We start from the raw sequence: 11,815 nt of genomic DNA, 5'->3' as shown, positions 1-11,815 counted from the left end.
AATAGCCTACTGGTAGTTTTGTGTTAGTCCAGCAGGGGAAAGCTTTATAATTTTAATCAATCAATCATTTTATTGTTCGCCAAAAGCGAGGTGGGGACGAAAAATCAAGCCAGTTGTTACTAACACTCGCCAATGAACAGGAAAAAGTGACAAAGCCGAAAAGAGTTAAAACGTACGCAAGAGAAGTAACGTTGATATTTGCTGGTAACAACTAGCACTGCCACTAAACCTAGAATTAGTTAAATCCATAAAACATAAGTTGAAAAAGCGAAAATTAAACAAACGAGCAAGTGGTGTGTTCAAGCAACTGATGATTCTCCTTAAACTGAAGTCAATAGCTTAGGCTACTTACTGTGAAATATTTTGCATGGTTTAAGAAATGACCACACGAATATACCTTTAATGATAGGTTACAGCAAAGTTTGCTCCAGACTTCAATACGAGTTTTTATTGTTAAAACCTTTTCCTGAAGCACTAGTTATCAAAAAGTTAGTTGCTCGACAGGCAAGTAATAGGTTAGCCTTTAATTTACTTGCCTGCCGCAAAATCTAGTTGTCTCAGACAACTATAAAAGTTGATCCTTTGCTTAAAACCACTCAAGCCCTTGACTAATGTTCACTTCTTTGTATTACCAGACATTAAATTTTTATGTAGAAAATTTTATCAAACCTTTTGCTCACATTCAATCTATTTTATGCAAATTATATCGATATTTTGCAAAAATGGATGAAAATCAACTATTTGGATCAGATTCTGAAAACAGTGCCGTCAGTGATGAGGATGATGAAAATGTTGCGCAAAGTCCCGGAAAGAACTTGTTTGGTGATTCATCTTCCGATGATGCTGATAACACGGTGGAGCAGGAAAATGAAGTATCCGAAGACGAGGCAGAGAACATAGCAGAGCATGAAGATGCGGAATCAGGGAGCGATGACAGCGACGTGATGGAAAATCCACAGGAAGTTGATGCTGAAAGTGATGCAGAGTACATGTCTGACAGGGACGGTGCTGATCATGACGAGCATGCAAGAGAAAGTTATGATGAAGCAGAGGAAGACCATCAAGCAGTCGATCAAGATGACAGCGATGATAGTGAAATTGGAAATCGAAAACAGAGGCTTATCAAGGACGACAGTGATCAGTCGTCCAACGCTGATAACCAAGAAACAGAGGAAGTTAATAATTTATTTGGTGATGCTTCAGACATTTCAAGTGATGAAGAAGGAGGAGACAACAAAAATGAAAAAATAGAAGTTGACGAAGAAACTCCCGCTGCTCCCGAAGAGAAAGAAGCCGTAGAAACGATTATTGAGGTGGAGATGCCAAAAATTAGCACCAACCTTGGCTCCGCAATTCATTTTGTCCGCTTTCCCAATTTTATAAGCGTTGAACCTCGACCATTTGATCCATCAGTTTATGAAGATGAAATTGAAGAGGATGAGCTTTTAGACGAAGAGGGAAGAACGAGACTTAAATTGAAAGTTGAGAATACAATTCGATGGAAGAAGTATGTTGATGAGAATGGCATTGAGTTGACAGAGTCTAACGCTCGCATGGTCAAGTGGTCAGACGGGAGCATGTCCATGCATCTGGGATCAGAAATCTTTGACGTGCATCAGATGTCGTTGCAAGGCGACCACAACCACTTGTTTATTAGACAGGGCACAGGGCTGCAAGGACAAGCTGTTTTCAAAACCAAGCTCACCTTCCGGCCCCACAGCACAAAGTCGGCCACCCATAAGCGAATGACCAACAGACTTGCAATGAGACACAACCAGAATCAACAGAAAGTGAGGGTGCTGCCCATCGCTGGTCAGGATCCGGAATCACGCAAAGCTGCTCTCATGAAAGAGGAAGAAGAACAATTAAAAGCTCACGTCAGACGTGAAGCACAGAAGAGGAGGATGAGAGAGCGGTCGCATGCAAGAGGTCTCAATACAAATTACTTAGAAGATCGGTACGAAGACGGAACAACAAATGACGATGATGATGAAGGCATCAGTGTATCCGCTATAAAGAATAGATTTAAGAGTGGTTCTGGTACAACTGGTAACAGATGGGAGCGACCAAATATTTATGGCTCTGATTCTGAGTCCGAAGGTGAAAAGAGGCTGATAAACGCCAAGAGACTGAGTTCTGATGATGATGACGACTTTATCGACAACAAGCGAAAACGAACTGAGGATGGAGAAATGCGTAAAAAGACCTACATTGTTGATGATGAAGACGATTTAGAATGACCATTGAGAATTTCATCACGTCAGATTTTTATCCATCAATTTTTTTTTAAAACAACATCACTGTTTGCAGTACCAGGTTTACGTTTATATATACTGCAAAAATCCGTTGCTGATGTTTGCTTAACTTACATTGTTGTTTCATATTATTCAATCACTTGGGATCTTTTCCTTATTTGTCCATTGTTTGTTACAAATAGGTATGGAGTGCTCTACAGATAGTCACTAAAGATTTTAATGTGACATTAAAGTCAATAATGCTTAGTGCAAACATGTGTTTATTTTCATTTAGCCTTGCCTGGCTTTTTATGTGATGATTTCACTGCCACATAAGTGTACTTTATGTGAAATTACAAGCATATATCATTTTATTTTTTTGTTTGTGGCTTTTTGTAGAATCAACAGCTGTAACAAAACTGATACTTTGTTACATTCAGTAGGTTCAATATTGCAATGTAAAATGGGTGTTATGGTTGATGATAAGATGATTCATGACGAGATTGAAGAAGAAGAAAATGGAAATGTTGGTTGGGCCGATGCAATGTCCAAAGTCCTGGGGAAGCAAGGACCAAAGGATGCAGAAAGCTTAATCCTTGCAAAATCAAAAGTTGGTGAAGAAGAGGACGAAGAAGAGGAAGAGAGAAGGGAAAGAAGGCGGCGAGTGAGTTTTCAAAATGTGCATTTCAGTTACGTCAAAATAGTTTATTTTGCGAATACTACAGTATAAAATATTGGGAATAATGCTGTGTTTGTGCAGTCGTAAATTACAGGCTGCAACAACTTCATCTAACATCAGTGTTATAACATAGCAACCAAAATCTACCTTCTAATCCAAATAAAACTTCAATAAAACCTCTACTGGCTAACTAACTACTAGCTAACTTTTTGCATGTCCTTTCTGCTAAGCTAACCACCTACCTTAAACAACGGGCTGCATGACCCGCTTTCAGTGAAATAGTCACTCTAAATCATATTACACATATTAGGTTCACTCGACTTTCTGGAGCTGAATGTTGAAACTTTGACACTGTTCTTGGCAAAATGTAATAAATGTAATTGCAGCTTCTTAAGGTGCGAAAATCCGAGGTACATAATAATGAACATGTAGAGGGAGATAATGGTTGATTATGCACCTTTTGCAACTAATTAACATGCGCTTTTCTTGTAGATCTGTTTTGTTAAAAAGAGTAGAATTTATTTGATCTAAAAAAGTAGTATATACCACACAGTTTAATAATGACATAATTACTTGCCACTCTTGTACAGCGTTGAAGCAATTTTCAATCATCTGATGCTAGGACACACCGCCTGCTCATCTGCTTAACTTCGCTTTTTAACTTATGTTTTGTAAGTTAAACTATCATGGGTTTAGTACTCATGCTAGTAGTTACCAGCAATTATTACCTTAATTTTTTTGAGCACGTTTTAAGCGTTCTCGGTTTTGTTGCTTTTTCCTGTTCATTAGCTCACCAATAACAATTGGCTTTTTATCCCCACCGCGCATTTCGCCAAAAATAAATGATTGCTTGATTAAATGTAGCACCGGCAATGTTCAATAGTTTTACCAATTGTACTACTTTGTTATCCTGGAGTTGTCATACCTAGTCTAATCGTTTTTTTGTTGCTGATTTTAGCAAAATTAATTATACACTTTATTCTTCTTTTCTTCTACCGTTGTGAGTATTTTCTACCATTTATATACACAGACACGGGACCGTGACAGTATTGACTCCAGTTCTTAAATATTTTACACTAAGTTATTACTGTTTATTTCAAAGCATGAATAAGTAACCATAATCAATAAATTATCTAGTATCTTCATCTTTTCGCGAAAGAAGTAAGTCAAATGGTAAAGTTGCCATGACTTTCATCAATATTCACAGCGCGCCACGGCGCCAAACCTCAACATTAGCCTAATATGCTAAAAATGTTGCATTGTAAATAAGGGAACTTTAATGTCAGCCAACAGCATTTCAATTATGTTGCCAGTCAATAAATTTCAACAACACGACAAACAAACTTTAAGTTGAGATTTTAGTGCTTTAAGGATGCAGTGTTGTACTGTTTATCACATGCAAGGTAATTTTGCCGATGAAAAATCTTTTAACCAAACTTTTGATCTGGCAAATAAGTCCCCTCCCATTTTTTGGCCTGATATTTTTTCTGGACAAGGGCTCATACATGGGGAAAAACGTGTTTCAAATCATATACGTCTAAGAAATGTTTTCTATATATGCAGACAATTACATGGACTTAGCATAATAGAAAGTAGGCTAATATCCATCTGAATCCTCTACCTCGTATCCGACTCGTCCTGACCCTACGCTTTATATGTTTTTCATATTTCAGTTGAAAAAAAAGAGAAAATGGGAAAGCATGAACTATGTGAAACCGTCTGTGCTTGAGAAAGACTACGAACGGACCCTACAGAAAACAGCAACCAGGTAATTTAAAAACACTACAACAAGAATGTAAGTGCAAATAATTGCTTTTCTTAAATCCAGAGTGGAAAACCAACCCTACCCACCCCAGTTTAGCAGTGGGTGACAGAGAGTTATAATTTATAACATTTATTTGAATTGTTTCAATGTGATGCTGTCATCTAGCGCTATACATGTTATGTCTATGTGTAGAGGAGTAATTCAACTTTTCAACACTGTGAAGAAGCACAAGAGAGAGATGGAAGAGAAGTTGAAAACAGCGAACACCGAAGGAAAGAAGGAAAAGATTATAGGCGACGTCGACAAAGGAAAATTTCTGGACATGCTCAACGAAGATACAACAAGAAAAGTAATAACTAGTATATAATTTATTTCCTGTGTCGACTTTTACAAATTACTAAACGGCCACTTTTAAACGCGACTCCAACTTGCTATGATAAGATTTTGTAAATTGTGACCTTTCAGTCTGGCAAACGTGAGGACGACTCCAAACCGGCATGGGCAGTCTTACAGGATGATTTTATGCTGGGGAGTAGTATGAAAGATTGGGATAAACGATCCGACGATGATGAAGATGACACAGTGGAAGACCATGAAGAATGAGCTCACATTTGGATGGGATGCCTCTCTCTTGCTCAGTCATAGGGATGTCTTCTTCACTGGAATGTCTGCATCCTGATCATGCTGATGATCTCGCAAAGAAACTGTCCTTGTTAGAGCAGCACTGTGCCAATGGCTTAGCAGTTCCTATTCAACCTCGTCTTTCTGTTGGTGGTTTATGAACTTGCATTTGTAAAGCAAATAAACAATTTCTATCAAATTTACCTTTGAAGTTTTATAATGCTAAAATGAAATGGCAGAGATACATTTGACAAGTTTTATTTCATTGCACGACATTTTGACATGGTTATAGATGTGAGAAACAACAAAGTTTAAAACGAGCTCTCAAGTAACATACTTCAGAAAAATACTACTGAAAAATAGTGTAAGTGCCATTGTTGATAGTTTTCTATTGCACAGGGGACAATGCCTCGTCGTTACTGCGCTCAATCAAACGTGAAGGCTAAAAAAATCCGCGTTGACTAATCGTAATATACATGGAGTGTTTCTCAAGTCAAGAGCTGTTTACAGTTCTTCATAAACATCATCGGGTACTAAAATAAAAAAAATCGAATTAACGGATAAAACTTTCGAAAAAGCATGAAATAATAACTAAACAACAACGAAATCCAATTACTCTAGAAAGAGCTTTTTCCAAATGCGTATGACATGTTAACAGATTACTTAAAAATCTTGTACTCATTGAGTGTTACCCGTACCACTAGTTTACTTCATGCGCTTGGTTAAATTACCTGTTTCGTCGTACACAGCTTCGTCATCTTCAGGCACCACGTGTGATGTCATCGGCGGTGGAACCGGTGGGCCGGAACTAAAGCAAGAAAGCAAACTTTAAAATGATTGTGAGGTTGCGATTGTTTACGGTTGAGCATTTTAACTCTTAAAACGGTTTGTGAAAAGTTCAAAGTTGCATGGTACTAAAATCCTTTCAATCTCTTCACTTTATCTAAATCAAACACAAGCCTATTCTTCCAGGCACATGACGGGATACATTATTCTAATCTATCAGACTTACGAGGAACGAACACCTTGCATGGTGTGACGTAACACGTCCATGTTCACGTCGATGTTATCGGAGTCGACGTAACCATCTAGACAAGAGTGCAACATATTCCGTTCAAACAATTACGGTTGGAAAAAAATTTTTGAACAGACATCTTAAAGCAACGCATATACTTTTCCACATGTGTAAAAAAACTCCTGCGAGAACGCATCGTTCTTAGCAGCGATATGTGAATTAGAATTAACAAACTCACAGTGGCCTTCACTGTTTCTAATGAGCCATTTCGACTTTGGGTTGTCGTTCATCCGAATAATTTCAACGTCTTCATTCTTGTGAACAGTTAGATTGTTAGTCCCCCACAAGCCCTTCGAGTCCAACTTCACTTTCCCAACGCTTTCAACAACAATTTCGCCCTCCTTCGGGAGCTGTTCAATTCATAAAAACACAGTGAACAGTAGGGTCGCTTACCAGGACTGCTTGCCCATTCCTTGACATCTTTCCAAACCTTGAATTTCTCTCGAATTTCTTTTTCTTTCTTTTCAGCCTTTTTCTTTTTCTTCTCTTCCTTCGACGCTTTCTTAGAGATGGGCGACGTATCCCTGCAAAGCGAAGAAATAAATGAACGGAACACCGTCCAACTTAGCTGATTATAAATCACAAATTACCCAATCTACGCCTACAGGTTTTAATTTACGTTTCGCAAGAACCAAAAATGACAACACAAGCTACAAACTAATAACGACATAATGAAATCTTACTGCATTTGACCATTGCCCGGGAACGCGCCTGCAAATATATCAAGACGTTTAATCCAGAGTTCCATCAATTCGAACCAATAACGATGGAAGGTAATAAATTTAGACGATGGTTAAAGAGTGTAACGTGATACCAAATTAACACAAAAAATATAAAATGTAGTATCAGACGTTCGAGCGGTAAATATGCATATGACAGCACAGTTTGCAATCTGATGCTGCTGCAACAAACTTGTACCTCCGGTATCATCTGGAGTTTCATCGTAGATGGCTTCCTCATCTTCGTCTTCCCAAGTGGGGCTGATTTAAAAGAAATGTATGAGATATGAGGAGGGTTTGCGACTAATTCTAACAATCGCTGAATTTCTCACTTAGAAATTGTTCGCAATTCCGCTTCAACCACTTAAGGTGATTTCCTTTAGAGTAGCAATTACGGCTACGACAAATTTTGTAGTTATGCTATCTAAGCGCAGTTACAACGGGCGGCTGTGGGATGGGTAAGTATGACTCACATCTCGTCGGCCGACATAGTCTTTTCGAGCGGGGGATGACCCATGCCTGGGGCGAGGACCGGGGGATGACCCATGCCTGGGGCGGGGGGCGGGGCTGACTCCGTGTCATCGTAAACGTCACTGGCGCGTGGCGGGGACATTGGTGAAGGCATCGGTGGACCTGAATCGATAATGAGAACCGATCTTGATTAACTCGACCGATAAATGTAAGCAATCGATTTTAAGTATTTTAGATGTATCTGTTTTAACTAATGTATGACATCACGCTGACGTTGGCACGACTACGTCACAAGGCATAAATTTGACAATGTTATGTCGTAAGATAAAGGAAAACGGAAAGACAAATTTTGATCTTTTCCTTAGAACGTTCAAACTCGTTTAAAAGTCACCTGCTCTCGGAGGAAGCGAAGGGAGCGTCCGAAGAGTAACTGGAGCCGGAGGTTCTGGAAATGCCGAATTGTCGCGGGCCGGAAGACCTAGAAAATAAATCTATCAAAATCGAGTTCAAAACGGAACAACTTGTTTGATATCGTCGAAAAATCGCGTCTGTAACGCAACTTAGATCTGCTAACTGGAGAAGATGTTCACTTACCAGGAAGTTGCTTTGTGGATCTGTCTGGTAGTTTGGGAAAATCTGAAGAAGAGGAAATCTAGTGATTAATATCTAATTCCGAATATAATATATAATTTCAAAAATATCAATTTTTCGTCTTGGATTGCATTTGAATTTGTAGTGTAGTTGAATTTTTTCGTCTTCCAGCACATCAGCTTACCCCGATCTAGGATGTCTGGGGGAATCGGAAGTCCGCATGGAATCGGAGGAGTTTGAGCTTCCGATTTCCTTTGGTTGAGAAAAGATGGTGCTCTTTTGGGAGAAGCTCCCACTGTGTTAATGAGAATGAAAAAATGACAAACTGGAAATATTCTCCAAGACCTACAAAATCGAAAAAAGCGACCAACCTGACGGCGCCGGTGGCGTTGGGAGATCACGTGATGGAAGAGCTAATGAAGCAAAACGAAATAGATTTAGAAGGAGACAAGCGGAAAAGACATAGGAGTTCAACTTACTGCTGATTTGACGAAAAACTATAACTCGTTTAAATCAAGTGACGATCAACTTTATCATTGAGATTGTAATGTAATTTTGCAGTCGACAAATATTTAAACATAATTGATAAATTATTCGTTGATCGCTGTGAACAAGTCGTCTAAACTAAGCGACATGTCTGTTTGTCATAACGAAGAGAAAAATTCATGCACAATAAGGCTAATAAAGTTAGAACGTAGTCATCAGCAATCAATCAATCAATCAATCAATCAAACCTGGTGGTCCAGATAAGGATGTTTGTTGATAATCACGTACCGGAAGAGCTGTTAAGAAACAATTTCATAAACCCAAAATGGATCAATTACATCTCAGGTTATCGTGCACATGCACAATTCGAACATTTAAACGTGCAAAAATATATCGAGGAAGTAGTTGAAGCCACTTTAAGTAAGTGGGTACAATTCAACGAGCGCACAATTCCGTTGAATAAGCATAGCAGCTGATTCATACGAGGAAAAAAGTAATATTACCTGGAGCTCCAGGATTGGGACGAGAATCACGTGAATGAGTTCCTTAAAACAGACAACTCAAAGTACAACACATGCATGCATCAAGCTACACCAAGCACAATTCGTTTATTGTTTATATATTGTTATATTATATATGTACTATATATTGTTCGCAATATATAAACGAACAGCTGGACACATTGGTCTTTAACGTTTTGCTTACTGCGGCCTGGTAATATCACATTTGGGGGTTTCCCTGGTTTTGCTGGAGGTTGGCGGCTGTGTATGTAGGATGGTATGGGCCGTCTACGGGGAGAAGAATTTGAAGACCTGGCTGTTGTGTCCGGTATATTGGCTTCAAATGCAACAATCGAAGATACATGAACTCATAGCAAACATACGCATGAGCTTTGTGTGCAAACTTTTGGGTTTTTGTTATACCTGCTGGAACCGCTGGTTTATGGGAGTTTAAAAAAGATCTTCTTCCCGTTGGCAGGCTACTGGCGGGTTCTGAAAGAAACAAAAAAACGTTAGAGAGGTGAAGCTAAAGAAACAACTCGAAATTATACCGAGTGAGACCGTAAGATTGAGTCTGATATCGTTTTTACTAGTCTTAATTTAACGTCTTAACACAGTAAACATGTCAACAACAGCTTTATTGCTACGTGTTATCCAGTACGAAAATGCCAATGGTGAATCACAAACTCCAACACGTAAATGCTTCAAAAATGTTTAATAGCCTACCCGGTGGATCTTTTCTGGGGACGGAAGGAGAGGCGTTCTTATTTATCCACGATGGACGCTTCGTCGCTATCGAATTTGCTTCCGCCTTGTCACCGTGCTCTTCGTTGCCATGGGAACTGTCGCTCTTCCAAGATTTCACGGAGGCTTTTCTAGACGGTGATTGCTCCGAATTCACACTCGCGCGCTTTTCTCCGAATTGAGCCGCAAGTTGACTCCTTAGATCGTCCGCAATCGTGTTGACGGGCTTGGATGGGGTTTCGTCTTGAGGTGTTTTCTTCTGCATCCAAGCTGGTTTATTCTCGTTTGATCCGGTATTTGTAGGCAGCGTTTTTGGTCTTCCAAACTGCGACTGATTCTGTTCCTCTTTCTCTGAAGGAGGAGGTTTCATCCATGGCTTCCGGACTTCATTTGGGCTGTTGACAGAAGGTTTCTCAGGAGGTTTGGGCTTCTCCCACGGCTTTCTCACCTCATTCGAAGACGTGCGATCTCTCCAATTCGAAGAAGGTTTGTCTTCCTGCACTTGCTGTCTTTGACGTACCCAGGACGGCGTGCTGCTCTCATCCTTCGCCGTATTTTCAAATTTGTTTAACTTAGATTTCCTGATTGGGGGTACAGGTTCTTCTTCGGCCGGTGGGTCAGTCTTCACCAACGGGGAATTCTTTAGCTCGTTCGAAGGCGCGCGGTCTCTCCAATTTGGTTTCTTGCCATGGTCGCTCTGATTTTTTCCAGCCCAGCTCGGAGAACCGTTTTCATTTGGGGTACGGTTGTGCAAAAATGACGGATTGCTGTTTCCTTCAGGTTTGGCTGGTTTCGAAAAATTGTTATTCTTAAATGGCGGAGTCCTGTTATCGTTTAACGACGGTTTTGGAAACCCTGCGGCATTTGACGCATTCGAAGGCGGCCAATTCCTTCCAGCACCCTGCAAAAGAATAAGTTTCCGTAATTGTTTCTACAGTTAAGTAAATTCGCTGTTAATCTTACTTAAATCCTTACAGCTTTGCTCTCAAGGTGAAAATAATGTCGACCCTTATAAATAATTTACTATTACAACATTTACAAGGTATTGCAAACCCTACTGCACTAGAAACAGTTATAGTGACGCCCATTATGAAGCTCGTTCAGTCATTTACCTACCGTTGGTTTGGGTGTCAATGCGGGTTTTCCTGCAGGCGGAGGTTGACCATACATCGCTATCAGATTGCTTATCTTAGACTGTACACCAAAAAGAAATATATGCGTAAACTATAGCGTTGGGAAGCATAACAATATTACAGTATTAATAATAATACAACAATACCAAAAAATGAAGGCATTCGGTTGCATACTGTAATCTTTAATGTGAAAATCTTTAGGGCTGTCACCATTTCACCAAAACAAAGTGTACGTTTGAAGCCGTTTTTTGGTAATTAGTATCTTGAACCTAACCAGAAGTACTTTCTAATCTACTCTACATCTATAACTTAAATAGAGCCCGTAAGAACTAAAATTAGCTTTTTACATTCATGTTATCCTAACCTAACCGGGTAACCGCCTACCTTTAACAGTGAGCTGCGTGACCTACTTATGATGAAATATCCAATATCTGATTATTATGACAGATAGCGTTCCAATTCAGTTAAGCAAGCTAATATCAGGACCGAATGTAGCGATTTCGTTACGTCATAAATCCTTCCTATGTGGGCGGTCATTTTGGCGTGGGCAAAAGAACTAGGCCAGCAGTTAATGCCTAAATGCTGTTTTCCTCAATAGACAGTTGTTCCAAAATTAGCACACGCTCATTTCTTACGTGTTCATTCTTTCACTTGTGTTAATCACTTGTACACATCGTATCGTTAAACAAAGACTTTTTAACTGCTAGCAGTACAACTTCCTTGATCTAAGTTATACGAAGCACATGCACTACTACTTATCTAGCAATAGCAAAATTACTAGTTGCTGTGTAACTCAA

General features: G+C 39.4%; 3 protein-coding genes across 3 annotated transcripts; 2 read left to right on the top strand and 1 right to left on the bottom strand.

Annotated features, from left to right (window-relative positions):
• Positions 1-639: 639 nt before the first annotated feature.
• On the top strand, positions 640-2,902 carry LOC143460675 (RNA polymerase-associated protein LEO1-like). Its single transcript, XM_076958284.1, has one exon. The coding sequence runs from the start codon at positions 723-725 to the stop codon at positions 2,238-2,240; it is 1,518 nt and encodes a 505-aa protein (XP_076814399.1). The 5' UTR covers positions 640-722; the 3' UTR covers positions 2,241-2,902.
• Positions 2,551-5,498, top strand: LOC143460677 (RRP15-like protein). The gene is made up of 4 exons (XM_076958286.1): positions 2,551-2,898; positions 4,587-4,681; positions 4,871-5,027; positions 5,144-5,498. The coding sequence occupies exons 1-4, from the start codon at positions 2,551-2,553 to the stop codon at positions 5,279-5,281; spliced, it is 738 nt and encodes a 245-aa protein (XP_076814401.1). The 3' UTR covers positions 5,282-5,498.
• Positions 5,499-5,541: 43 nt separating this feature from the next.
• On the bottom strand, positions 5,542-11,427 carry LOC143460674 (uncharacterized). The gene is made up of 19 exons (XM_076958283.1): positions 11,403-11,427; positions 11,002-11,079; positions 9,868-10,786; positions 9,565-9,633; positions 9,347-9,478; positions 9,145-9,186; positions 8,890-8,937; positions 8,527-8,568; positions 8,340-8,450; positions 8,159-8,200; positions 7,956-8,042; positions 7,567-7,726; positions 7,293-7,354; positions 7,058-7,085; positions 6,805-6,898; positions 6,553-6,724; positions 6,312-6,387; positions 6,031-6,107; positions 5,542-5,832 (listed from the first exon to the last, which is right to left on the bottom strand). Exons 2-19 carry the CDS (start codon positions 11,053-11,055, stop codon positions 5,804-5,806), a joined length of 2,244 nt encoding a protein of 747 aa, XP_076814398.1. The 5' UTR covers positions 11,056-11,079; positions 11,403-11,427; the 3' UTR covers positions 5,542-5,803.
• Positions 11,428-11,815: the final 388 nt, after the last annotated feature.

This window comes from Clavelina lepadiformis, chromosome 5, assembly GCF_947623445.1.
Source record: "Clavelina lepadiformis chromosome 5, kaClaLepa1.1, whole genome shotgun sequence".
NCBI lineage: Eukaryota > Metazoa > Chordata > Ascidiacea > Aplousobranchia > Clavelinidae > Clavelina > Clavelina lepadiformis.
This window is presented reverse-complemented; position numbering and strand designations above follow the sequence as displayed.